The sequence below is a fragment of the Zosterops lateralis genome, assembly GCF_965231275.1.
Source record: "Zosterops lateralis genome assembly, chromosome: 16".
Taxonomy (NCBI): Eukaryota; Metazoa; Chordata; class Aves; order Passeriformes; family Zosteropidae; genus Zosterops; species Zosterops lateralis.
The window spans coordinates 7,227,174-7,254,469 of NC_139776.1; the positions used below are offsets into that span (position 1 = coordinate 7,227,174).

At 48.9% G+C, this 27,296-nt stretch overlaps 3 protein-coding genes across 5 annotated transcripts; 1 reads left to right on the top strand and 2 right to left on the bottom strand.

The window, feature by feature from the left end:
• Positions 1-353: 353 nt before the first annotated feature.
• LIME1 (Lck interacting transmembrane adaptor 1) lies at positions 354-7,332 on the bottom strand. Of its 3 annotated transcripts, none has more exons than XM_083873332.1 (7): positions 7,128-7,332; positions 4,860-5,111; positions 2,977-3,129; positions 2,458-2,506; positions 2,283-2,355; positions 1,692-2,104; positions 354-1,470 (listed from the first exon to the last, which is right to left on the bottom strand). In XM_083873332.1, the coding sequence occupies exons 3-7, from the start codon at positions 3,090-3,092 to the stop codon at positions 1,084-1,086; spliced, it is 1,038 nt and encodes a 345-aa protein (XP_083729458.1). In that variant the 5' UTR covers positions 3,093-3,129; positions 4,860-5,111; positions 7,128-7,332; the 3' UTR covers positions 354-1,083. The 3 variants fall into 3 exon arrangements, with proteins under 3 accessions (XP_083729458.1, XP_083729456.1, XP_083729457.1); XM_083873330.1 differs by having other exon boundaries at positions 2,283-2,370; XM_083873331.1 differs by lacking the exons at positions 4,860-5,111; positions 7,128-7,332 and adding an exon at positions 4,131-4,156 and having other exon boundaries at positions 2,283-2,370.
• Positions 7,333-7,546: 214 nt separating this feature from the next.
• On the bottom strand, positions 7,547-15,019 carry ZGPAT (zinc finger CCCH-type and G-patch domain containing). Its single transcript, XM_083872955.1, has 6 exons — positions 13,986-15,019; positions 13,190-13,323; positions 12,332-12,490; positions 11,253-11,384; positions 10,130-10,541; positions 7,547-9,696 (listed from the first exon to the last, which is right to left on the bottom strand). Exons 1-6 carry the CDS (start codon positions 14,624-14,626, stop codon positions 9,558-9,560), a joined length of 1,617 nt encoding a protein of 538 aa, XP_083729081.1. The 5' UTR covers positions 14,627-15,019; the 3' UTR covers positions 7,547-9,557.
• Positions 15,020-15,161: 142 nt separating this feature from the next.
• Positions 15,162-26,993, top strand: ARFRP1 (ARF related protein 1). Its single transcript, XM_083873280.1, has 8 exons — positions 15,162-15,270; positions 16,280-16,379; positions 16,756-16,843; positions 17,310-17,392; positions 18,016-18,097; positions 18,248-18,318; positions 24,468-24,568; positions 26,016-26,993. The coding sequence occupies exons 2-8, from the start codon at positions 16,287-16,289 to the stop codon at positions 26,101-26,103; spliced, it is 606 nt and encodes a 201-aa protein (XP_083729406.1). The 5' UTR covers positions 15,162-15,270; positions 16,280-16,286; the 3' UTR covers positions 26,104-26,993.
• The last annotated feature ends 303 nt before the right edge of the window (positions 26,994-27,296 follow it).

Sequence of the window (27,296 nt, forward strand, 5' to 3'; positions counted from 1 at the left end):
GGAGGGGAGATTAAGCTCTGGTACACATCCAGCTCACCCAAGCCTTTTTTTTTTTTTTTTTTTTTTTCTGTGCAGGACCCACAGGAGTGATGGGGAGATGAGCAAGGAAGCAAATGCTGGGCAAACACAGCCCAGCCCTGTGCAAGGCTCTGCTCTGACACAGATCACCCCATACAGCAGCTCTTGGTGGCTGTGTGTCCCCGTTTCAGAGGTGCCAAACCACCCATCCAGGGCAGGTGCACTCACAGTCACATTGTGCTCAAAGCTGCTCTCCCAGCACCAGTTGTACCAGCAGCAGCAAACAGCCCTCAGAACCAGGAATTTAGACGCAGTTTAAGAGTGTAAACCTTCTCTCAGCCTTTTAATGGTGTTTGGGAGAGGGCTGCCCATGGAGACACCCTTGTATGGGTCTGAAAGGGTGGGAATGGAGGATGGAGCAGAGCCCACAGCCCACACCAGTGAAATTTCTGCATTGTCCTGTACAGGGTCAGGATATGGACTCAGTGATCCCTGGTGGGGCCTTTCCAACTCAGGATAGAGTCTGTGATTCCATGAAGGCACAGGGCTGGCCCCATCTCCCCATAACAAGGGACATTCTGTGATGGGAGCAAAGCTTCTCAGGGCTTCTTGGGGGCTGGAGGGGACCCTGGTCTCCCCCAGGGAGTGTGAGGAGAACAGAGACCCTCAGTCATGGCAGAAACCAACTGATGAGGGTCTGATCCTGCAGCCCAAGGCATGGGGCTGGCTGCAGCCCTGTCACCCCCCTGCCCCAAAACATGACTGGTCCCCACGCTGTTCCCACCTTGGTGCCAGTGACAGCCCTATCTCATTGGGTCCCACACAGCCCCCAGCACCTCCAAATTGCCCATCTTGGGACATCCCACCATCAACCTGCTGGCACCAGCTGGGCTGGGGTGGGACGAGGACACTCAAAGAAAAGTAACAGAAAATATATACAGAGAGTGAGTGCAGGGACACAACCACTGTGGTGGGCACAGGGCTGCTGGCACCTGTCCCTTTGGCACCCAAAGGTGTCCAGCCAGGTGGGATCCCCCCGTGGCACCTCCCCTGCTCCTGGGGGGGCTATAGGTTGGTGATGTAAACCTCCAGCCCGTTGGCCGCAGCCCGGGCAGAGCCTTTCCGGGGCTCCCCTGCCCAAACGTCCACCACGCTCTCATACAGGTTCTCAGGGACACAGGGCTTCCCTGGCTTGGCCCGTTTCGCTGCCTTCTTCCAGTTAATGTCCACAGCCTCATAGTCAGGGTCGGGGCCACGGCTCTGAGCAGTCCATGCCCTGTCATTGATGGACTCGTAACAGGGGTCAGGGGGGCCTGGGGCTGCTGGGGCCCCCTCCTGCTGGTGGGGGGGCAGCCACCCAGAGCCCACCTCCTTCACAGCCCTCGGGGTTGATGCAGGCACCTGGGATTTCTTCTTGGTGGCTTTGCACACCGTCGAGTACATCTCCTCCAGCTGCAAAAGGAATTTTATTTTTGGGTGGAGGTTTGGGGGCAATCCCTGCCCACAGCAGGGTATCCTCATGATTTTGTCCTCCCCATCTACTGTCAGCCCTCCAAAAGAATCCTGGCAGTGGATCCTAATTTACACCCTGCTCCAAACATAGGCACTAGAGGGAGACAGGGAATTAAATGACCCCCCATGTGCCCCATCCCTCCTGCCCCCCAGAGTCGTACCTTGGCCTGAGGGGCATTGCCTGCACCATCCCAGCAGTGCTGTGCTCCAGAGGGTCCTGCCACAGCCCCATCCTGCACCTCCACTGACACCACCTTCTTCACTTTATGGACACAGGCATAATCAGCTGCCCCATGCGCAGCCCGTGGAGGGGACACCTGGGTGCCAGCTGGTGTGGGGGGCACTGGGGTGTCCTCCCCTCCCACTGCCAGGCACTCATAGACAGTGTCTGGTGCTGGTTTCCTCAGTGGGGTGAAGAGCAGGTTGGAGTAGGTCTGGTCAGGGGCTGGGGAAGCAGCGGGGGGATCAGGGATGGGGATCTGGGGCAGCTCACGGTGCAGGAGGCCAGAGCTGTGCAGGGATTCCCCTCCAGGGGCTGTGAGACAGGGGAGATCCAGGCTGGCTGGACGCTGGACTGTGGGAGAGAAGAGGAAATGAGGGGATGCAACAGGCACCAACCCCTGTGCCAGCACAGTGCCAGCAACGTGTCACATCTGTCCGTGACATGATGTACTCTCTGGGCAGCAGGGGGACTGTAGGCAGTTGCCACAGGCCACCAGCCGTTGGGCTCCCCCTGCTCCATGGCCACTCACCGTCGTCTCTGACCTTCACCCTGTACAGCTCATGCAGTTTCGTGTCCGACTTGCTGAGTGACCGCAGCTGTGTCTGGCAGAGCAGGGCCTGCCGTGGGGGAACAGACACCCTCAGGCTGGGCTGAGAGCCCAGACCACCCTCAGAGCTGATCCTGCCCCCAAAATGTGCTCTTACCTCATCCACGAGCTTCACCCCATCTGGAGCGACCTTTTTCCTGCCCTTCCTGCAGGGAGAAGTGGGGCTGAGCCCAAGGCAGATGGCAAAGCCAGGGGTGAGGAGCAGGTGTCCCGGGTCCCCAACATGGCACCCCTTAAACCCACATCCTGCTCCTTCCCCAGCCCCATAGCAGGGCCTGTGCTGGCTGGGGACATCACAACTGCATCTTGCACCCCACTGAGCGGTGCAGGGCACCACTGGCATCTTGCTCACAGCTCAGCCCTCTCTGGGCTGCTCCTCTGAGGTTTTTGGCTGTAGGGAGTGTTCCAGGGGGCTGTGACACACAGGGATGCAGGATCAAGCCAGATAGAGCTGCACTGGGGCACAGGTGGGAGCTTGGGGTGAGCAGAGCAGCAGATCCCCACTGTCCCAGCTCAGGATTGCTGCACAGGGAGTCTCCACATGCAGCCACCGAGGGACCCCCAGCCCAATCCCAGCCCCAGGAGGGGAAGTGGAGGAGCCGTGGGCAGCACATACCGTTTACAAGCAGCACACAGGGTGCCCAGGTACACCAGGCCACCAAGCAGGGCCAGGGCAGTGCCAGCTGGCAGGAGCCGGGTCCCTGCTGTCCCCTCACTGCTGGCTGTAGCCATGGGAGAGCCACTTCCAGCACCACTGCAGGGCTGAGCTCTGAGGAGAGAGAACAGAGTTGGAGTTCAGCCAGGAGCTGCTGGGCTCACCATGGCATGAAATGGGGCTCTATGACCCTCAGGGCTTAAGGGACCCCTGCAGCATAGTCCTCCAGCAGGGGGTCTCTCTTGATGCCCTGGATAGGGAGATTCCATCAGGTGTCCCATTTTCTGGCCAGTGATTGCTGTCCCCAGAGTCACCATAACACTTCCAGTGCCCTGCCCTGTGTGGACAGTTGGCAGTGGGTGCTCTGCCACCACTGGGGAAAACTTCAGATTTTGGTTCCTTTCGAAAAACAATCCAACGAAAATAGTGGGATTCAAGTTCACAAGTTGCACTGAAATGCTGAAAAGGAGATGCCAAGGAGCCCTGAAATTCCTCTGGAGACACCCTAAAAATGACAGAGTGCTTTCTGGGGACGCCAGGACACCACCCCGGGCTGTGGGATGGGGATGACACTGTTCCTGAGCATAAGGGAGGCCAGTAAGGATAGGCAGAATAACTCAATTTCCTGGAAACTATGAGCTTCAGCGTCTCCTTCCCCTCCCTCCTCTCCTTCCTCATGCCCTGGGCTCAGCAGAACACACCATGACACTCTCCTTTCTCAATGGATTCACATGGACCCCACATTTCCTGTGCCACCACAACCTCAGGTCTGCAGCTGCTCTCTGCTGTGACACCAGAGCAGAAAACACCAAATCTTCCCACCCCTTCCCCCTGCCTAAAGCTGTGCCTTGCCCAAATTCAACCCTTGTCCCTGTGTCTTCCTCAAGGCAAAAATCACCCTGGCAAAGGCAAACCACGGCAGCGGCAGAGCCAGAGCAAGTGGCGCAGGGGCAGGAGAGTGCTGGGGAGCCTGACACAAAGCACAGATGCTCCCCAGTCAGGATCACCCCCTTCCCTAGGAGGTTTTTGGTGACCTGTCCCATCATTCCCATGCCACCATCCCTATCCCTGCTCCACTGTCACCACTCTGCAAACCCAAAGCAAAACCCCTTCACCTTCAGCAGCGTTGACGGCGGCTGCGGCTCCCAGCTCTGCACAGCTCAGCTCTGTGCACCCTGCTCTACAAAAAAGGCTGGCCTGACACCAGCACCCAGGAAATGCCTGATCTGAAAGGAGATGGAGGCAGTTCCTGGAATAAAGCACAGCTTCGAGAAGCCACAGTAGCTGATCCAGATGGGGCCAGCAATAGGGTCCCTGGGCAGAGCTGGGCAGGACCAGCTTCTACCAGCATGGATGGGAACCCACAGATCCGGCGGGACGTGCCAAGCACCTCTTACTCACCCTCTTGCATATCTTCATTGGGATGACAAAGCCCAGATGAGCTCTGGTGAGAAGCCACCCTGCCATGTGTAAAGCTCAGAAGCTACGGCAGACCCACAGGAGCTCCCCTCTCCTCTCCACCTCGGGTCACACAGCAGCATCTTTGGCAGATTTTTACCCCAGTAACCAGAAGGTCTCTGCCCATTTGCAGCACCCTTTTATCTGAGAGCATCCTTTTATCTATGAACTTCCCATGCCTTTGGAAACTGCCCTGACTGAAGCATGAACCCTGGAGAGCAATTATTTCAAGGCAGAAAGTGAGACAGAGAGGTTTCAAGGACTAACCAGGCTGGACAGACTGGCTTAGATCAGAGCTGGGAAGGGGAGGCTGTTCCCTTTCCAACGCCGTTTTAATTAGACAACACGGCTTTTCTGTCTGAGCACACTTTAATTATTCGGATTACCTGCAACAGGGCCGGTGTGTTAGACAGAGCCTGGAGCTCCTTGCTGGACTCGTTCAGCTCATTAGAGTGATGGAATCATGGGCTGCAGGACCAGGGCAGAGCTGAGCAGGCTCTGGAGTTGAGCAGACAAAGTTCTAATGAGGTTCGATGGCCGGGAGCTGGTGTGATGTTGGGATCAAGGTGGGAGCTTTCAGCATGCTGAGGCAGGCACACACAGGGCAGCTTATCCCACAGCAGGAGGATTTTCCATCCCTGAATTTTGAAGATTGAAAGGAGAGACTTCCTTGAGTAGAAATAATTGCAGATAAATTCTTCTGGCCTACTTTCTGTAGAGCGGGTCGATGGTTGCTCCAGGATTTCTGATCAGTGAAGCTGTGCAGTGCATGGTCCTCAGTGTTCAGGCTCAGCAGTCACTGGGGGAAGCTACTCCTCGGGACAGCACGTTGGGTCTCCCAAAATCACAGATTTGCAATCAGAGCCCAGCGCCTGACTAAAGACAGACACTCAGATAGGACTGAGCAAGTTTGCAAGGCAAAGTCTCAGCCAGACCTTCTGAAATCTACACCTGAATTTCCTGTCGATAAAGTTATCGATCTCCCGGTCCTGGGGCTGCTCCCCGGGGCAGGAGACTCAGCAGACGGCGTTTCGTAAGGCGCTGGCACCGCCAGCTGAGGTGGCTTTGAAGACGAGGGCGGTCACAGCCGTTGCGTACGTGTGACAACACCCACAGCCCTCTGAGCAGGGATCGCTCTCCTCCGTCTGTGACACCCCAGCACAGGCACCTTAAGGCAGATGGGTTGCTACTCCAGGTTGTGGGAGTTTTTTATGAGTCCTACAAAAGGTGCAAGTTCCTCATCTGGGCTTCCTGAACACAAGATAAAATTCGCTGCAAAATCAAGTGCTGCTGCTGATGATTCTGCCTGGCCTCTGATTCATCTCCCCAGATAAAACCACACAGTGCAGGGTGGCAAGAGAAAAGTCTGTGAAGCTACTCAAAGCCTATTTGCACAAAACCAAGAGGAACGCTTTGAGCTGATTTCCATCAGCAACTGTGCACACAGCTGCAGCACACTCTGCTCAGGTACCCCAGGGAGTTGTGTTTCAAAAAAGGCCCAAGAAGCAGAAGTAGATGGATTTTTTTTTCTTTTCAATTACAAAAAGTGAAAGCTTACAGTCAGTCACAACACTGAATCTGCCCTGGACTATGGGGTGCAATTAGTGAATTTTAAGACTATTTCAAAAAAGCAGGCATGAGCTTTACCCACTTTGCTCATCTCTGTAATAAGATTTCATGGTCAAACACCTCTGAGGGCTTTTCATTTAGAAAGTGCCAATCGTACTTCTAAATGCCAGACCCAAATGTCTGAAAACTTGGATGCAGACTCCTATCTGCAGTTCTGATCACTGGAGTGATCAGTGGCTTTTGAGAAAATGCTGGAGTGGCTTTTGAGAAAATACAACTTTAAAACCTTTGGGTGAGTGAATATGAGCCCACACCATAGGGCTCTGCTTGAGGCTGACACCATTCCAGCACTTTTCTTTCTTCCCTTCCCTGAACACTCACTTGAACTCTTCATGCTTTTCTAAGGCAAGAATCAGCTCAGGAGCTGAGCCACAGCAGGAGACCAGCGGAGAGCTCGGAGCTGCTGTTATGGGAAGCCAGATTCCAAACTACAGGATGGCTGTATTAAGGAGATGTATCTTCTTAAGAACCCTCGGCCTACCACAGTGGTTTCCTTTGCCACAAATGCACTACTTTTACATCATCTTAGGTTTTCAGAAGACAGCATTTGAAGTGACCACATTATCAAGCCTCCTCACCCAGAGACAGGAGTTCAGCACTTTCCCATTGCACACACCAGCAATACTCCTGTCCCCTTCCCCACAACACAACTGGAAATTTCCACAATATCACCCACCTCTGAACTGAATTCATTAATCCCAAAAGAAAAGCAACTGGTTCCCACTCAGCCTCCAGCCATGGGATCCCAGCAGCACTGCCAAGCTCCACCATCTTTTCTTCCCTTTCAATCCCAGCTGCAGAGCACAAAGCATGGAATGACACAGATTGGAGCCCAGTTCTCAAAGCTGAACGCAGCTGAGGCTTCCCAGAGCAGAGCTGGAATCCTGCCTGTCCAGTCCACCCAGCCCCAAGAGCATCTCTGACAATGCTAAGATTTCTATATACTTTGGGAGGATTAAAGTATTTCCCCCTCAGTTTAGCTGCAGATTCCCCATTTCCCAGGCAAGAAAGCCACCACCACTTACTTGCAGGAACTCAAAATCCGCTGAGTGTGGAGCGCAGGGATCCAATCACACACTCTTCCTTGCCGGCCAGCCTGGAGAATTTCATTTTTTATCCCACAGCAAGTCCTAGTCAGTGCCTCCCGCACATTCCCAACATCCTGATCTGCGCTCTCCCGCTCCCCGAGGAGCAGCCGGCTGTGAGCAGACACAGAGCACACACACCGCAGCTTCCTGGCCTCGGAGGTGGTGGCTTCACCCCGGGGTAGGCTGGGTCTGTGCTGGCAGCGGGGCGGGAAGCGCCGGGCCCCCGGCACACAGGAGCTCCTTCTGCCTCGCCCGCTCCCCGCCCGGCTCCTCCGCGAGCTCAGGGCAGTGTAAGGAAAGAATGGGGCGCCCCAGATCATCATTACCTTGCAAATGAACAACGCCTTACAAGGAGAGAGGGGAAAAAGAAACACCACCTTTATTCATCACGGCCGTGAACAGCGCTGGGTGGGACGTGGCAGCCGCTGGAATAGGAGTCTGACAAGTCAGGCTGTGAAGATCCCAAGGAAGGGTCACAACAGGACTTAGCTAAGATACAGGGCTCATACACCCGGTTCCTAGACAGATTATGATGTTAAACAGTCTCGGAGCATAAAATAACCCCCCAAATTCTCTCTGCCCAGCTTAGCTCTCCAGTCAGGGGCCACTTCAATGAGCATCCATGCTAAACTGAGCACATTAATCCTTATCAGCACTCAAGTGTGAGAAACAAACAGTCATTTGTGAGGGAAGGGCCATTGTTAAACCCTTGAGTTGAGCCCCGTGTGTGGAGAACACGAATTCAGAACAATGAGGACAGTACAGCCAATTCCAGTAGGAACCGACGGATGTTGATGGATGTTGAAGTGCCCGAGGCAGTCCCTGATAGCTGCCACATCCAGGAGGATCACAGCAAGATCCAGGTGCTCTTCAAGAGCACAGACTCACTCCCACAGGTTTCCTGAAGATGTTCATCTTGTTTGGTTTTGCTGTCTCGCTGTTTCTGAGGTGTGGCTGCAGCAATGTGAAATCCCACACGACCTGAACAGCTCTGATCGTATCTCCTTCAGTCTCTGATTTTCTTGTTCGTTTGGCAGCCTGACCCTGCAAGCAGGCACAGCCCTGCCCAGGCTGACAGCTTGATTTTAATCTGTTCTTAAGGATAGATAAAAAACAGGGTACTACAGGAACCTTTTCATTAGAAAAATGACTCACAGAATAAAAGGAAATTAGTTCCTTAAATTAAAAAGAATTGGTGTCCCTAAGATGCTGGCATGAATTGCAAACTTTTTTTTTTTTTTTTTTTAAAGCCTTTACAATGCCAAAATCCCACCAGATAACGAAACCAGCATCTCCTCTGAAGCAAGCACTGGCCACCACCAACACAGAATGTAACCGAGGGGAGAGGACATCCTTCCTGTCCAAACACTTTCCACGCTGCAGGGAAGGGCATTTGGCTTGCCTGGCCTGCTTCCAGCCAGCACCAAGCTCTCCCACTGCAGGGCTGCACACTGGGCTCATACAGATCCTGCTCTTTGTGCTCCTCCAGGGACCAGTCCAAGCTAGATCTGGGTCCTGAGGTTCTTTTAGTAAAAAGACCTGTACTCAGTGAGCCACCTTGGACAGAAAACCCCAACTAACGGTGGCAAAAATCACAAGGTACCTTGTGGAGCTGTTCCTGGATAGGAGGTTTGGGAATTCCATTATACTGCTGTCTTATTCCCCCAGCTATGGCACTCTACTTGTGGAACCAGGCAGCTTTCCACGCTAGGCCAGTGAATTTGGCTACAGCATGGCCTGGGACACTCTTAGAGTCAAACTGCTGCCATTTGATGCTCCAGGCTTCTGGTTCCCACCTCTCAGTTTTCTGTCTCTTCCTTACACTAGGGCTACAAAGAACTGCTCCCCCCAAAAATGGAGTTCTCAGATAAATCCCATAGTAAAAACCAGAAGGCAGAGAGCAGGTAAAGCACTTGACCTTTGATGTTTTCACCCAGCCATGGTTGGGACACCTGTGCTTGGCAGGTGGCCACAGACAGAAGCCACAGTTAATGGCAGGATGTGGGGCCGTCCAAGCCCTCTCAGCTGGTTTATAGCCAGCAGTGTAATCACCTGAGCACCCACAGACTCTGGATGGAGCTGCTACTGCAGGGAAAATGAAGGAAAGAAGTGTGCAAGAGAACAGAGAATTGTATTCCTTGCAGCTAGGCCTCATCCAAGGCCCAGCTCACTGAATGCCTTCAGGGCTGGACGGATGTGCACTCCTCCCCCTCCCAGAAGAGCTCAGAAGCATCCAGAAACTGCTGCTTTTCTGCCCAGTTTTAGTCTGGGCAGCCTGAGGCCCAGCAGAGCAGGACAGCTCATCAAGGCTCTGAGGCCAGGAGCACCAGAAGGACAACTCCTGCAGTCCAACACCCTCCTCAGCACTTAGAACTCAGTCATCTTCTTGTGGGTGTCTGCTTTCTTCTGCTCCCGCTGCAGCCTGGCTTCCTGGGCCTGCAGCTGCCCCAGCTGCTTGTGAGCATCAGCCAGCTTCTCCTCCAGCTGAGCTGTAGCAATGCTGTGCCTGAAAGCAAAAAGCACAGTGGCAATGTCATCCTGCATGGTAAAATCAAAGGCTTCTTCCATCCCAGGAGGGTTTGCCCATTCCTGTAGGATTAGCCCAAGGGACCTGCTGAAAGCCAGGAATAACTTGATGCTCAGAATTATCTGGGCTAGAGAATGTCCTCCTGGGATGCTCAACAGCAGAGGTGGTCACAAGAAGGACTTTCTTTTCTCTTCCTCAAGAAGCTCCTCTCTTTGCTACAGCCTCAATTCCAGCCAAATGACCCCAGACACATCTGCCAGTGTCCACTCTGGACTGAAGCACACACTGAACTGTCTCCTCCACTTCCCCTTAAGTGCCATCCAGATATATTTCATTTGTTCCTCCCATATCTCATGTCAAGCCCAGCCCTCCCCAGAAGCACCAGACTTGATCCCAAGGAACGCTTTCCTACCGCCCGATGTTGCGCGCCAGGGCCTGCTGGATTCCCCGGATATCCCTCTGTGTTTGCTCAATCTTCTCCGTGGTCTGGAAGAGACTGACACTCAGGGCCTTCTTGGTGCTCTTGCTGGCGTGGTAGATCTCTTTGCTGTTCCTCTGGGGCAGAGCCACCCCCCCAGTCTTGTCCCCAGCGCTCTTCCCGCGTAGTTTCTCGTTCAGGAAGTCGAACACGTTGCGCGGGGCCTTACGGCCGCCCGCCTGTCCAGAGCTGCTTCCCTTGGCTCGGCATTTCCTCGATTTCCCTGGCTCCAGCTTCCCCTGCTTCTTCTTCTGGAGCACCTCAGCACACTGGTCCAGGGACTTCCCTCGAGGAAGCACCACAGCCTGCACTGGCTCCACTCTGCCCTCGCCGTTCTTCCCTAAGCCTGAGGAGAGACTCCAGGTGATCACAGCATCCCCCCTCTGAGTCACCTCCCACCACAGGCTCACACTGACAGCCACAAGCTTAAAACAAGCAAAGGGGCTTTTCAGGTACCAAAAACTACAACTTCTGTCCAAGCCAAGGGGACCAGTAAAGGCCAGGCCAGGATCCTTCCACAGCAAGAGATTTGTGATTCCAAGCCCGAGGCCATCCGTCAGGCTGGTTTCTGTGAAACCTGGTTCATCCTCAGCTTCTCAAGCCAGGTTCTATCTAAAACTGGTTTGGTTCCTCTGGGAGAACCGGAGACACAGAGGCCCTCCCAGAGCCCCCAAGGCTCGATGCAATTTGGGTGGGAGCAGCAAGTTCAGCAGGCTTTGAAGTCTGTGTCCAGGCCAGGAGATGCATTAACACAGACATCAGAAGCTTTGCAGATCAGCTCCCTTGCACCTCCAGCCTTTGAACACTCCACAACGTTCTCACGGCTTTGATCATGAACTTGACCAAGTGCCTCCACTGTTGCCATTACCATACAGGGGCTGCTGCCCCACATGCCTGCACTTCCATGAAATAACTCATCCCTCCTCCCTCCAACACTGCTGTGATCTATCACATTGCTTGAGCCTCAGCCAACTGGCCTTTCAGCACAGCAAAGTTCTGGCTTCACCCAAAATCTTGTGTTTTTCTTAACAGCCCCAGCACCACCCTGTCCCCTTACCTTTTCCAAACTCATATCCCATCTGAACAAGCAGTTTGGAGCCAATGCCACGAGTATGGGCCTCCCAGCCACCAAAAGAGGAGCTGCAGGCAGGGGTCCACTCCCCGTTCTCTGGAGCCCCTGAATCTATCACTGTGGTACAGAAGAGGACAATCAGTGAAACAGGAATTGTGAATAAAGCTGCTGTGTGGGGCATCCCACACAAGACAGTACAATTCACTCCTCCAACCCTAAAAACATTTGGTCAGTTCTCCAGCCTTACTTGGTTCCTACTGAATTGTCACCTTCCATGAACACTACACAGGGAATGACTGAAATGTGAGGTTTCACTTGATTTAATGTGAAATTAAATCCCAGGCAGAATCACCCAGGAGTTTTATGATTCTTTTCCTTCCTTCCAGGATGATAATACAGACTAATGAACACATCGCAGTAGACTTTAGCACAGTATTAGCACCTAATACTTATCCTGTGCCTCCAGCTCCTGTTTCTGGTATGAGGCTCCTCCAGGCCACAGCATTAATTTTGTGTTATTCAGATCAAATAATCTCTGTCAGGTTAAATGTAAAGAGCTCTAGGACACGACTTTGTCCCTGTCATGCAGCTGTGGCACCACCAGAGGGACAGAGCAGCCTGTTCAACTTCCAGGAAGTCACTTGGGCACTCTCTGTGTCACCTTCCAGCAGTAAAACAGGGGATGGTTCCTGCAGCCTCACTGAGGCACCGGATGGAGCCAACACTTCCATTTCCTTGGGTCTCACACTCCTGGGTCACTGAGCTCCCAGGGATGAGAAAATCTGATTCACTTATTAACTCAGCTCAGCCAGACATGTAAGAAACAGGCTCTGAGCTTGGAACTCTAAAATAAAACACTCTCTTCTTCCACGTGTGGGAAGCTCTCATGGAAATCTCCAGCCTTCATTAACCCAGGGGTTTGCATAAAACAAAGATTTTAGTTTGCAGTTATAGCATAACAGCCAATTACTGCTCTCAGTCTTTCAGGAACACAAAAAGAGATCAACTGCTCTTTCATCAGAGGTGAGACACTCAAGAGAGCTCAATTCTCTGCACTCCCTTACCTTTGGCATAACCAGAGTCATCCACACTGTCCTCATCAGACTCGCCAGATTCAGCAGCATCTTCACTTCTCAGGGGGGGAATGACACTGTCCCCCTCCACCACGGCCTCCTTGAGGAGCAGGGAGTCAAATTTCACCGTGTAGTAACCGCTGTCCACATCTGCAGAGGGAACAGCAAGGACAGGAGCTCCAGCACACAGGGAGCTAAACCACAATCAGCTCCAGCAGAATAACCCGGGACAGGGGGGAGGCCTAAGGAACAGTTCCAAAAAATTCCGTGTTGAATCTGTGATTTTTATTTCTGTCTGGGAGGGAGAAGTGCCCACTGCAATGAAAAGCTATTTCCACAATGCCTGTGTTAATACCCCAGTGTTTATCTCTACAAATCAGGAAAGCTCGGCTATTGAGAAATGGAATTAAAAAGAAGTTAAACTTGCTCCCTTCTGACTTAATAACAGTTAAAAGAAAGATGGAAAGAGGGAATAAACCCTCCCTCTTCCCAGGACAGAGGGAAGCCTGTATCAGCAGCCACTGGGCAGGGCCAGCTCCCCTGGATTTTGTTTAAACAAGACCAGATTATTGCAATTCGCACCTACTATACATGTAAATTCCTGCAGTCCCTCCCTCTTCCCTGGAGCGATTAATGACCTCGCAGTCATTTCCTTTCCACATTCTTGCTCTTTGTATCTCCTGTTTCTCTCCTTTAGCCTGACAACACTCAGACTGTTTCCTCAGTTATGTCAAGATTTCGAGCTCAGGGCAGCAGCCACATAGTTTTGTTTTTCTGCCATTAACCACAAGAGCCAAATTTCAGATCCACATTAACCTCAGCCTCCACCTTCCCCCTGGGCCCTCTCACCGGTGATTTTGGCCGTGTACCAGATGCCATCGCTGTGCTTGGCCAGGCAGGCCGAGCCCACCCCCAGAGTGCTCAGGTCGGGCTCCTGGAACGGCTGGAGCTCCTCCACGGACACCACCTGCCCATGGGAAAACCTGCAGGGAAGGAGCAACAGGAGCTCTCAGACGAAAATCCCTTCCTTCCTCAACAGAAATGCACACCAGTGTCAGCAGTGAGGAACCTTCACCACAATTAGGGAAGTCTGACCACGTGCTGCTGCAGTTATAAAGTTGTTCATGTTTCACCTTAATTTCACTTTAAATTATTTATGTCACGGGGCAAAGAATGCATCCCACCCCAGAGAATTAAACTTCCTTGCTAGTGACTCATCCAATTAATAAGTTCATTGCTTTGGGGATAAACAGGACCAGAGACAGGCAGGGCTCCAGCCCAGCACCTTCACAGAGCCCTGAGGTTGATCCTGGTGAAGATTCCCAAAACTAGAGTCTACACAACCTCCCTGTGCCACTGGAATGTGTGCATTATCCACAGATAATGGGTGTTTAATTTTAAAATACTTCATCAGTTGTTAATTTATCCGCTCAGTTATGTAACATCTCTGCAGCTTTCCCACAGGATTTGCCATCTCACCTGTGCATCAGCTACAGGAAACAGCCAAACTGATGCCACTGCTCACCACAGCACATTTTAAAAACATTAAGGCACAATTTCTCTGGGTGAAAAAACCACATAGAGCACGTCAGGAGGAGGTTTATCCCTCTGAAAGACAAGGCCCCTCCCACCCCTCTCTCTTTACCGACAGTTCTCTTTAAATCTGCACTTGTCATCCAGGAAGAAGGGGCACGGCTTCAGGGACTTGTGGGTGGGGTACAGATAGAGCACCCTGACCCCTGCACTGCCATCCTCCAGCTCCTCTGTGCCCACAATCATGGCATTGTGGTACTCCAGCGTCCCCCAGGAGCTGTAATAGGGGGCTTTAACCTTCATCCCACTCAGTTCCTCCTCCTCCTCCTCTCTCTCAGACTCCTCCTCTTCGCTGCACTTAGATTTGGTTTTATCCCCAGTTTCTCCCTCTCTCTCTGAGGAGATCTTGTTGTCATCAGCTGGATGCTCCTCATCTGCTCCAAGCCCAGCAATGGCTTCCTTAAAAGCAGCATATTCCTCATCTTGGGCAGAGCTCTCCAGGTGGGAATCCTGCCCTGGGAGACCCGCTGGGGAGGAGGAGGAGGCATCTGTGTCCAAAGTGGCCAGAAGTTTGCTCTTTTTCACAGCCACCAGGCTCGACTCGGTCAGTTCTATGAGCTGCTTCAAATCCTCCTGCAGCTGGATCAGGTCCGAGTGCTGCGATGGGTCCTGGCCCGCCCCCAGCGCCAGCTCCACCTGCTGCAGCTGGGCGTTGTAGGTCTGGATCGCTGCTTCCAGACTCTCTTCATCCATCCTCAGCACAAGGAAGGCGCTTTTGCCCGCGTCCTCTCCACGAACTCAAAACACATTCAGAGTTTACTCAAGCACTTTTAGATAACAAGTCCTCGCCCGCAGAAGCGACATCTACCCGCCGTGCCGCTCTTTCCCTCGGAAATCACCAGAGCGATGCTCCTGCTGGAAACGGGCGGCGAGAGGCAACGGGAGAGGCCGGGCCTGGCCCCACCACGGAGTCCACTCTCGCCCGCCGGGCCCGCGCACGGCACCGCTCCTCCCGCAGCCTGGGCGCTCCCTCAGCCCCAGCGCTGCAACACCTCCCTGAGCCGCCACTGCCACCTGGGCGGCCCCACTGCGCCCTCAGCCGCCCCGGCGCGCTGCCTCCATGACACCCGCCATGACACCCCCTTTTCCGGCCGCAGCCTCCCCACTTCCGGCTGCGTCCGCCAACGCGTCACCCGCTGAGCACTCGGGGTCCCCGGGAGGCCGGCGCGCGGAGCATTCCGGGAGTTGTAGTCCACAGGCCCTTTCTGCGCCGCCATCGCAGCGGCGACAGGACTACATTTCCCAGAGTCCGGGGCGCGGAATGGCGGCGGCCGGTGGCGCTGGGGAGTCGTGAGAGGCCGTTGCGGCTCCAGCGCTGACACCGGCACCGGGACCAGGTGAGGGGCCGCGGGCCTCGGGCTCGGGGCTCTTTTACTCGTCCGCTGCACTCGGGAGCTTCAGCCGGGACCTGTCGCTGTCCCGGGACGTGGCGTTGGGCCATTAGAGGGAAATGGCGGTAGGGCCGGTGTTCCCCTTCAGCGTCACTGGCTGTGGCAGGGGAGGAAAGGGCCGGATCTCCCGGATCTTCTGGATTTGGAGGGATCTCCCAGGTCCTGGAGGATCTCCCGGCTTAGGGAGGAGCAGGCGGGCGGTCGGGCGCGCCGGGATCGGTCGCTGTCCCGAAAGGGGAGCGGGCCGGGGTTCCCGTGGCCCGGCTGCTCCCCGGGGCCGGCAGGAGCCCCCGCTCTCGCCCAGCCGGAGGCGAAGGGGGGCCCCGGTACCCGTGGGATTGAAGCCTCTGGCCCTTAGTGCCCTGTCCTCCCTTACCGTGAAACCCCCGATTCCTGCTTTGGAAAAATTTATTTCCCTTTAGGTAATGGTGTTTGGCTTCAAAGTGGTTATTTAACTACGCACTTGCTTAGAGGCGTCTGCCTCTCATAGGCTCTGCCTTGGGGTTCCCTTTATCTGTGTTTGAACAGAAAGGGTGTTGCAATACATGTGAGTCAGCTCAGCACTCGGTGCCAGCGCCTCCATCCCAGCAAAGCTGCTCTGCCTTGTAAGTGCAAATCCAGCGACACAAAAAACAGCTGTGAGCTTCTGTAGATTCTTGCTCAACATACCTGTTCTTTGTGTTTGTATGAAGGTCACTTCATTTTCTGTCGGTGTGACATTTACTGCAAGAGGTGTTCAAGTCCTTCCTCAGTTCCCCTTTAAACCCGAAATTTGATCTTGAGCTATTTTCATGATCTCTCTTAGATTTGTGATTATTCCTGAGATTACCTAAATATGAGAGTTACTGGTAAAAGAGTGGCTTGTTTGTCTGGCGTTGGGAAAGACTCACGTTGTGACATGAGAGGCTTTTGGGAATGACCTACTTGTTAATTGATTTCCTGACATTTGTTGCAGGAGCAGGATGTACACGCTGCTCTCAGGGCTCTATAAATACATGTTCCAGAGGGATGAGTACTGTGTCCTGATCCTGGGTTTGGACAATGCTGGTAAAACTGTAAGTGCTGTTTATCACCCTGTGGAGGGCACACACAATCCTAAACATCCTCCAGGGATAAATCTTCCAACAAGGGTCTTCTAGCAGCTGTGTTCTGATATTTAGTGATGTCACACCAAACAATCAATTTTTCCTCATTATTTAAATTTAGTACAAGCTTTCAGGGATGTGGCTGATGCTTTGGTAATCCCATAATCACCTACGATCCCTTCTTTCCTTGCTAAAATAGAGAGCAAGAAGAGTGATATGTCCAAAACAGGGTAGGGCAGTATCTGTTCTATCAGGATTGTGCAGAAATGAAAAGGCAGGTTTGGGGTAGGATTACCCCTGTCAGTAAAATGTTTGACAGTAAATACTTTGTCTTATTCTTCTTCAGACCTTCCTTGAGCAGACTAAAACCCGATTTAACAAGAACTACAAAGGGATGAGTTTGTCCAAAATCACAACCACTGTAGGCTTAAACAGTAAGTAAATCCATGTGGAATTTTTTAGCTTTCTTGCACAGTTAGACAACAGTTGGTTTTTGTTTGAAATGTGTATGATTTCAGAAGGCAGAATAGTTCCTGGGTGCAAGGACTGTATCTCCCAACTGCCCAGTTCTTTTTTTAGAGAATAAAATAGACTTTCTTACCTTAAGAGGAGAAACTCTTGAAGTATTAAAACTCCAGGTATCCTTTTTCAGTGCTATCCTCAAACTCTGTTTCCCTGGAGTTCATTCCTTGGCCTAGTTCTGGGATTGTTTGCACTGATATTGCTCTGTATTTGTGGTCACTCCCTGCAGGTTTTGCTCTGTGGTTGCAAGTACCTGCTGCCTGTGACTTGTTCCCCTACAAGCCTGTCCCACCCCAGATTTCTGAGTGGGATGTGCAGGTGTCTGTGCTTTTCAGCACCCACAGTTTTCATTGGATTTCCCTTTCTTCCTTCCTCTAGTTGGAACTATTGATGTTGGCAAAACTCGGCTGATGTTCTGGGACCTTGGCGGGCAGGAGGAGCTGCAGGCGCTTTGGGACAAGGTCAGAGATGTGGTTTTGTTTTATTTGATTTATACAACCTGCCCAGAGAAACTGTGGCTGCCCCATCCTTGGAAGTGTTCAAAGCCAGGGTGGATGGAGCTCTGATCAGCCTGATCTAGTGGGAAGTGTCCCTGCTCCTGGCAGGGGGTTGGAATGAGATGTTTGGCCCTTTCCAACACAAACCATCCTGTGATTCCATGATTTCTTTCAGAAGTCTTTTGTCTCTTTTAGAACTGAACCACTTACAATCATTTGGTAATCACACAGGCTTATTGATAACCCAAATGTTTAACATTAACACTTTTTTAGAGATTCCACTATTTCTGTGCTTAATATTTGCATTATTGGTTACAGACAGCAATTACCAACCCAGACCTGGGGTTGTGCCATAGAGATAAGCTTTGGGGGGACACAGGTGAGCTTTTCCAGCTGGTGTGTTGATCAGGCCTGCCAACAGAACAGGCTGTGTGCCTCCATTCTGTCCAGATACACTGTGGATACAGCTGCCTCTAACTGGTTGATCTCCCCCACATGTGCCAAAACTGTACCAAATTAAAATAAAATCAGGAAGAGGAACAAGCAATCCTCATGGATTGACACCAATATCTGTGTTCTCCTTCCAGTACTATGCTGAATCTCATGGAGTGATCTATGTTATTGACTCCACTGATGAGGAGAGGCTCTCTGAGTCCAAAAGAGCTTTTGGTGAGTACAGTGTGAACAAAATAGGCCTGAAAAATGAAACTGTAATGCAAGAAGGAGCCTTCATCCCTCCCTCTGTCCAGATAATCTGTGCCAGGCATTTGTACAACTTCCAGAACTGGCTAAACCTGGTTTTGTTTCTGTCCTTTGTAGAGAAGATGATTACCAGTGAAGCTCTGGAAGGGGTTCCCATTCTGGTGCTGGCCAACAAGCAGGATGTAGAGGTAAAATATGGAGGATTTACATAAATGAGCAAATAAGCCTTGGAAAGGTGAACTCTGCATTCATGTTAAATTTGCTCCACAATCCTGAGCTGATCCTGTGGTACTTTCTCACCACTGGAAATAATTGCTTTGAATTTAGTTGTGTTTTTTCCTTTCTCCTCCAGCCCTTTTCCATGCCATGAATGAGCTTCCTACAGGCATAAAGAGTTTAGAACTCTTTATGTAGACAGAACAAACTGCATAGCTGTGGTGGGTTTTTCTTGTGCCGTGACTGGCCATATTGATGCTGTTTTTTCCTGTTTATTCAGAAAAACAATGTTTAGTGCACTTTGTTTATGTTGCTCTCTTAAAACCCAAGAATAGCACAACAGATGTATGTGAAGCAATTCATTCTTTCGCCATAACTGGATAAGATCTGTTCAATACAACACTTGTTTGTTGTAGAGCATTCCACCAGTGACAGCAGTGAATGGCAAGGAGTGCTCTTTTTTGATAATGTAATTTGAATTCTTTCCAGCGTATTCTTGGTTTGGGTTTGACAGTTTGGGGGTGGTGCAGTGTTTAGGTGACACATCCCAGGCCACCCTTATCGGCCCCAGCATGAAAAAAAGAAGAGAGTGCCCAAGGTGGTCGTGGTGTTTTTCATGTTTTCCTCCTGGAAATTGTACCTGGAATTCCAGGACTGCAGCTCCAATGACTCGTCTCTAGATGGAGCCAGAGGCTTCCAGTAGGATTTGGAGCTCCAGCCCTGGTAGCTGGGGTCAGTCTCTGCTCCAAAGGATGCAAATACTCCTCAGGTTCTTCCTCTGAACTTTACACTTGTCTGAGCGATTCCACTTGTGGAAACACGTGAAGCTTCTATAGAAATCACCTGGCTCTGAAGGAGGATTTGGTTGCACTCCATGAGTATGACACAGATTGGTTTTTGGATGATCAAATTAATCTAGAATATCTAGATTACCTAATCTTAGAAATAAGAGAAATGCAATTCCATGTAAAAGCATGAGATCGAGACTGAGCTCCTGATTTATGGTCTTGACTTTGCTGTGGTCTCTGGAATGTGGGGAAATGTGGGTTTCATTCTGTGGAAACCAGAATACTGACTATCATATTTCTGTGAAACCCCACACCTTTTCTGCAGGGAGCAGCCTGCACTCTTGCCTTGACCTGTTGAGGATAAGCTCCAAGCAGTGACCTGGAAAGTTGTTCCAGTTTCTCTTTTGGTTGCATATACGTATTTTATTACAGGCTGGAGGCACTGGTTCTTCTGACACTCTAGCCAGACTAAAGACAAATAATTGCACAAGAGAGCTTCTTTAGATTACTAGACAAAGGTATTTGGAACAGGCTTTCAAAAGAAAATCTGACTTCTTGCCCCCTCTGGAGGGCCCAAGACCAGCCCACAGACCTGGTGCCTTCATGCAGTTTTAGAGCTACAAGAGATTAGCAAAACTAAACCCACTGGATGTTTGCCTGTTTGTAAGAAATACCTGCATTGGGTATTGAGAGGTCCACTCCTGCAGAATGATCTTGGATATGGACCCAGCAAAGAGACATCAATGCTGTTAACAAATCACTAGGGGGGTTATAGCTTATTTTCCAGTAATTACTGATGTTCACTTAAACAAGGTTGAGGAGACTCAGTAGCCTGTTTCTCTTCCCCTGATTTAGCAGAATGGAAGACCTCTGGAATAAAACTGATAATTAGCAGAGATTTTTCTGCTCTGGATTTCCAGACATAAAACTGTAGTAGGAGATTCTCACCAGCATCCCTCTGTCCTGAGCCATGACAAGGGAGGATAAGTGGTATCTTAACCTTGCTGGTATTTGGAGATGAAGGGTAATTCTTGATGTCTGTAGAGGCCAGCAGAAGGCTTGTGATCAAATACATCAGAAATAGTACACCTGACAATGTTTGTTTTTTAAGTTTACATTCTGTTATTAAGATAACAAAAGTGCTGATGCAACCTGAAATTGCATAAAGTGTAAGAATTCTGCTGTGAACCCCAGGGTACATTGTGTCCTCTCAGCACTGCCAAGCAGAGTGGTATTTGGTCACTCCAGGGGATAAAATATGGTAATTGACTGCAAAACACCAATTCTAATTATCACAATACTAAATGTGATATCTTATGGTATCAGAAGAATGTTCTGTATTCAGCAGGGACCTCAAAATGGAATTACTTTATACATAATTTAAAAACTGAGTCAAATGTGTGTTGGAGGAAGGAATTTGTTTGGGATTTTAAAGGGACTATTGTTTTGTAGTAGAAATAAAATATCTAAAATCTACTAATTCCTGTGAACTCCCTTTCAACTCAGAATGCTACTTTTGAAAATATGGCTTATTGCAGAAAAAAACAGCAAAATAAGGATTGATATTTGTTGTTTTGATGTGAATGCAGCTGTTGAAAGGCTTACACAAGGTACATATTTCTAAGCTTTACAATGAACTGTAACAATTTGAGGATAGAATGGCTCATTATGCAGCACTATTGAAAATACTGAAAAAAACATAACCTGTCAAAAACAGCATCTGAAATTTAACAATCTGAAAATTAAATCTGGGTGCTCTATAATGACCCATGTCTGGGAGGAAGTGTTGCCATCCTCATCTAAAGATAAATTTTTGGAAATTTAATTTAAAATCTCCAGAATGTTGAAGAGCCTCCTTGTGCCTTTGGAAAACACGAGGAGTCATGGTGAGTAGCAGAATACTCATTTCCACACAGCTGCTAGAAAACAGACCTTCTGCATGAAAGCCATTCTGCTTTCCAACTGAAGACCTATCACAAAGTTAAAATTAGTTTTAATTTAAATAAAATGGTTTAAATTGAAGCTATACTATTCCATCTTTAAATTTAAAGCAGCTTAAATTCCAATTTAAAACAAACTTGTAAAAAGGGTAGCCATACAGCATAGGTCAGGTGAGTAAGACTTCCTGTGATATAATTTTATCTAGGCAATCCACCTTGCTGTTGTTTCTCTTTTAGTTCCATTCTGATGGTTGATTACTCTTGAGATGCCTGGAGAGCCTCTACTTGAGGTTTTATCCGTGCTTCTGGTTTTGTCCTGAGAGGAGACCAGGCAGCAGCATTGTCTTTGCTCCAGTGGATTTGGGAAATGGGCAAAGGCTCTACAATGCAACCTTTTTTTGGCTAAAACTTGCCTTGCTGTTTGGTAGATTTTTAGGTGTGCCATTGCTGATTCTTACTTTGAGTAATGCTATTCTGAACCATTCATGGTAGGAGTTTGGTTCAGTCCTGGCTAGACTATACCTGGAAGAGCCTTCATCAAAAGCCTTTATCAAAAATAACACACTGTTTTACAGTGTGTTATTTTGGGGAAGCTGGTTGGAAGTCTGGTTCATCATGTGTTGTGTGTGAGGTTCCTGTGAACTGGGGGATATAACATCATTCCTGAAAGGTCACTGTGAATTGTGTTATTTAATGGACCACTGTTGATGTGATCACAGATCCACCTTCCCTTCTTTGTCTTTGGGTTATATGTTTGCAGCTGAGAAACAAAACACATCTATAAACAAATATTTTGTAATGTGGCTGGGGAGAAGGGGAACTTGGAAATCACGGCTGACATTTTCCCCTGAGCATGAGAAGTTCAGATGCCCCTTGCTGAGGAGGTGGATGGTCTGTCTCATGCCCTGGTGTCACATGAGATTCCAGTTCATGGCTTTTTCCCTGGAACACTAGAACAAGGCTTTAATAGTTTGGTGTTACCCCTCTGCTGTGCTGCTCTACTTCATCCCAAGGGGAAAATGATGTTCCTCAAAATAGCATTGGTGATGCAGTGGCTCCTGCTGTGACAATGTGAATGGTGCAAAGTCTCCTCAGAAGCAAAACTCTTTCTGATGCAGATTTCCATGGAAAGCCATGGCTGGGCAGTTCTGTGGAAGGTGGGGCAGGCCACAGCTCTACCAGAAGATGGGAAAGGGAAGTTATAACAATGGTTTATATTGGGAGATAAAAATGGCTGTAATTGTCAGCTGCTGCACTGGGAAAAGTGGACTCTTAAAGGCTTCAAGGATGGGCAAGGTGAAGGATGTGGGTTCTCTGTGCTGCTGGGTATGTGCAGGTGTCCTGGTCTGCTGGTGGTGTTGGAAAGTTCATTTCCTGATTGCTTTGCTACCTATGCAAGTAGAAGTTGAGGAATCAAGGACAGCATGACTGTGCTCTCTGTTGTTACTTTGCATCTTAAACACTTTATCTGATTTATTTAAAAATATTTTTAAATGTATCATCATTCAGAAAAGGAGAAGGAAAGGGCCAACTCAAGAAGAAGAAAGGATATACTCAAAAGTATATAATTATACAATACTATTAAACGCTGAGAACCTTTAAGTATATTTCAAGAAACGTTTGCTCAATTTCAGCTGCCTTGAGATTTAACCTTTCTGCTGCCAAGTATCACTGACTGAAAAAAACAAAGATGTGAAAAATGGCTCAAATTACTGACATGCAGCTCTTTGTCCTTTCCAGTTGTAGGATAATTGACTTGTCCAGAGCCTTGGGTTAAACCAGGAAGCATTTGGACCTGCCTTTTTTACTGGGCAGTAAAAAAGCATACCAGGCTAAGGGAGCAGCTTTTACAAACCAGTAGAGAATGGTTGGTTGGCTGTAATCTCTTGCCCATCTTCCAGATCTACTGGTTTGAATTCCAGCTCCCAAGTCCAGTCTGACTCCCTCTAAAGTTAGTAATCGTTGTTGTTGTTTTTTTAAAATTAACTGTTTATCTTGTGGCTGACAGCTCATCTGTATGAATTGCACATTTTTCACATGTCATAAGTTCTGACCTGAATTATTGAGACTTTTATGGAATGATGTCAGTAACGGTTTTTCAATCCAGGTAATCAGTCCAGGTCATTGATTGAAAGGGCAAGTTTTAGATGCAGCTGAGATCATAAGAAAGTACAGTCATCAATAGTTGCACTGTTAATGGAGTCAAGGGCACTGGGTGAATTGGGTGTTGTTAAACTCCTTGCAAGCCATTTCTTAAGATCCCTTCCTATGTATAAGCAATGAAATCTACTTCTGTTATCCACAAGAATTTCCTTTGTTTAATTTCTCAAAAATCAGTGTTTTGCAAGTGGATGGCTGGTAACATTAATTTTCATATTTCCATTCTCTCAGAGTTTAGGCCCACTTGGGCAATCCTCAGGACTCACAAAGGTCCAGTTTGGCACTTGTGTAAACATTTGTCCAAAACACATATGTGGGCGAGACAGAAGGTTCAAAACACATATTTAAGACTTGTTGAAGGTCCAGGATGTCTTTGCAGAGAGGAGGAAAGGTGGGCTTGTGGCCAGTTGAAGTGCTTAAACGGCTTGTCCAAGGCTTCTGAGGAAAAAATGAGCACTGAGTGCTCAGGGAGGTGCAAGTCCAGACTTCAGTTGGGCAGGTTTGCTTTTGTTGTAGCTTTTTGTTGTGACACTGTGATTTATATGAGGAAAATAATCTGGTGGTTTACTGGAGGGTTATGATTTGTGGTGTTGTTCCCAGCAGCCTCCTGGCAGCCTCAAAGACGTTCAGGACCTGCTGGAGGTCAAGAGCACAGTGACATCAGGCATCAGAAAACGTGCTGCATTCAGTGCTGCCAGTGTTTTCTCTGAATGCAAACAGACAAGTGCTGGTGGGGCATGGCTGTACTGCCAAGGAATGTGCCGAGAACTGAGGGAAAATCACAACTTATTTTGTGAGAGTGCCCAGGGTGCTGGCAAAGAGTCATCTGGGCTTGTGGCAGGGACAGTGTTTTGAAAGGCTTCGTAAATACTAAAGCTCTTGTGTTCTGGTAAATATAAGCTGTTGAGCAGCTTGGAAGAGGTGTCCTTAGAGGGTGCAGGTTGTGCTCATTTTCAGGACTATTTGCTTAGAACTGTACAGATTAAGAAACAGTGAGGTGAGGCAGTGTGTGTTTACTGTCAGCAAACAACATTTCTCTTTGGTGAAAAAAGAATATGTTCTTTTCTTTGGAATGCAAAGAGGTGAATTTGCTCTATTGGTGGGTGAGTGGGTTTAACCTCACAGCATTGCCATCCTGACTGAAGGAGGACTGCAGTCATGGTGTGATTCATTGTGGAAGAAGGTCACCATGTCTTGTAGCACAAACAAGCTCTACTTTGATTCCCTTTGCAGACTTGTCTGTCAATACCTGATATCAAGACAGCATTTAGTGACTGCATTAACAAAATTGGGAAGAGAGACTGCCTGACACAAGCCTGCTCAGCCCTTACTGGGTGAGTATGAGAAGGGGTAGACTGAGAATTGGTTGTCTGAGCAGCTGTGGGGTGCCACACACAAAGCAACATTACAGAAGTTATTAAGCCTTGAAAGGGAGCTGTGCTTCCTTCCAGCACTCACAGACACTTGTTTGAGAACCTTGGTCTTGCACCAGCTTGGTAACTTCATCTCTAAACCCTGCCTGTAAAACACAGTGGAAATGTACCACTGTCTGAGAGCAGTGGGACTTGGAGGCATATTTGTTGTCCTGTATGTGTCATCCCTTGTCCTTACACAATAATCCTTGCAGATGTTGGTTTGCTGCAGCTCCTGGCTTTTAGGTTAGAAGTCAGTTGAAAACTGTTGATGCCAGAGAAATGCGTGCTGCTTCACTTTTGCTGCCGCAATTATGTTTCTGCTTCCATATGCTTTGGCACAAAGATGAGCTTTGTGATGGGGATGATATCACTGTCTCCGGGAGTCTTCTTACATGGGGATGCCTGTGGTTTAAAATTTGATGACTAAAACAGGCCCTAATTTGGGCTTACACAGCTCTGAGCCATGACCTTGACCAACCCACTGGATTCTTGATATCTCAGCATCATTATTGTGTATCGAGACTTGCAGTACTTTGTACTTTCTGTTCTTTAAGTGGAAAGTCAAAAGTTTTGTTCCAGGTGATGGGAGCACTGCTGGCTGAATTACTGTCTGGGCTGAATCTAGAGCTTTGAATTTTTTTCTTTGTTATCATGCAAGCTACTGCAAAGGTTAACAAAAACTTCTTGAACTGTGAAAAAAGTTGTTGTCTGCATTGCTGCAAATCACATGGCATTAAGCAGTAAATGACCACAAGAACAATGTTCAAGCACTGGAAAAGAAGTATTAGATAATAACCTTAAGAAAAACAACCTTTTCAGATGTGTTTTTTTGGTACAAACATTTCTAGTTTTGATTTGTGTGGAATTTGCTTTCAAAATTCCAGTTTGAGCTTGCACTAAAAAAATAAATAACTCATGGAAGTCATGATTGGGGAGCTGTGCAGACCAGCATGGTGGTGACTTGCTTGGCAGTCCCAGCACAGATGATTACAGAAAGCTGGAACCAGGGTTGCAAGTGTGAGGTTTGTGGTAAAATAACTTCAAACCATCTGTCAGGTGGGTTTGTTGCTTGTTCATACCAAGATTTCCACAGAGTTGGTGACTAAGTTGGGTGTAGTCTTGCACAGACACCAGAAAAATAAAGGCTGGAGGTATATATTGCTAAGCTAAAAGAAATCAGATCCCTATTGTTTGCCTGCATGACAAATAATACAGAAATACCAACAAATAACTGTGGGATGAGTAGAGCCCTTCCCTTCTTCATGTAAGGGCTCATTTAGGGCCTGTATGATCCATGCTTCTCTTTTTGGTTGCTTCTTGTTGTTTGTTAAATTTAAAACCTTGTCTGCTTGTCTTATTTCCTTAGCAAAGGGGTGAATGAAGGGATTGAATGGATGGTGAAGTGCGTGGTGAGGAACATCCACCGCCCCCCAAGGAAGAAGGACATCACGTAGGAGCTCCGAGCCAGCCAAGCAATGGACAGTCTCTTTCCACACACTTTTGTGTTCCCTTTAAAGAAGGTGATCCACTGGATTCCTATTACACCTGATTCTTTCCTAAGTTTGGAGACAAATATTCTCTTTCTGTGTCTAAAAAAAACTTGAGCCAAGGATTCCAACTGGGTGGGGGGTGGGAATCTCTTACATTAAGTATTGTCATTGGCCTCAGAGCATCCTATGTAGCAACCTACACGTTGTTGCTGATGCAAAGGACTCAGTTTTCTACTATCTTACTTTGTGATTCCTGATTTGATAGTCTAACAGGCTGGAGGCCAGAGACATGAAGGAATTCCTGAAGGAAATGTTTAGGTGAATGTGGAAGGGGAGGAACAGCCTGGGGAATGGTTGTTCCTCCAACTGCAAAGGTCCTTGCTGCTCCAGCCCCGTGTTCCTGCAGGGTGTTACTGGCCCTGTTATGCTGCTGTTTGTGTAGTGAGGAGAGACAGCATTGATTAGAACTTGATTTTCACTGGGGGTGTTGATTCACAACTTTGACCTGTGGTAAAAGCAGATGTGAGAACCAGTAACTGCATGGTGGTCATTGGGTCATGGATTTGTTAAGGCTGGAAAAGATGTCATCAAATCCAGCTGTGGTGGTTGAAATGCATATTCCTACCAGAACACGGATTCCAGAAGCACTGCCTTGCTCTGACTGCCAGTCTCTTTGTGCATTCTCTTTAATCCTAAGAGTAACTGGGATCTTCTGTAACTGGAGTGAATCAAGGCCCTCTCTGTGATCTTTCCAAGCTGAAAGCAACCTCTAGGCAGGGAGAAATCAGTATGCAATAAAGCTTCCTACTTATTTGAACTTCTTTGGCTGAAACAATGGTATTTGGGAATAGTAGTATTTAGCCCTTAGGGGTTTTTTGAAATGTGGGAAAAAACAGAAAGGCAGCACTCAAAACACAAACAGTGCTCTGTGCTTACATCACCTACTAAGACAGATCTGCTGATATATCACTATCGTTTCCCTGAATACAAGTATTTATGTGAATTTCATGGTGGTTTGGCAATGGGTATCACTCCTCTGCTGTTTTATTTACTCCTGGCACTGGTGAATGTTCTGTGCTGTTTGCTGACATAATGAAGGGGCCATTTTTCAAGCTGTACTTGAGCCAGTCCATAGTATTTGTTTAAAGTCTCTTAGT

Coding starts and splice junctions, on each gene's coding strand:
- ARFRP1 (XM_083873280.1), top strand. CDS start 16,287: ATGTACACGCTGCTCTCAGGGCTCTATAAATACATGTTCCAGAGGGAT. Junction 16,380..16,755: donor TGGACAATGCTGGTAAAACT/GTAAGTGCTGTT, acceptor ATTCTTCTTCAG/ACCTTCCTTGAGCAGACTAA. Junction 16,844..17,309: donor AACCACTGTAGGCTTAAACA/GTAAGTAAATCC, acceptor TCCTTCCTCTAG/TTGGAACTATTGATGTTGGC.
- LIME1 (XM_083873330.1), bottom strand. CDS start 3,092: ATGGCTACAGCCAGCAGTGAGGGGACAGCAGGGACCCGGCTCCTGCCA. Junction 2,507..2,976: donor CTGTGTGCTGCTTGTAAACG/GTATGTGCTGCC, acceptor TTCTCCCTGCAG/GAAGGGCAGGAAAAAGGTCG. Junction 1,471..1,691: donor GCAATGCCCCTCAGGCCAAG/GTACGACTCTGG, acceptor TTCCTTTTGCAG/CTGGAGGAGATGTACTCGAC.
- ZGPAT (XM_083872955.1), bottom strand. CDS start 14,626: ATGGATGAAGAGAGTCTGGAAGCAGCGATCCAGACCTACAACGCCCAG. Junction 12,491..13,189: donor GTACACGGCCAAAATCACCG/GTGAGAGGGCCC, acceptor TTCCCTCTGCAG/ATGTGGACAGCGGTTACTAC. Junction 11,385..12,331: donor TGACTCTGGTTATGCCAAAG/GTAAGGGAGTGC, acceptor TCTGTACCACAG/TGATAGATTCAGGGGCTCCA.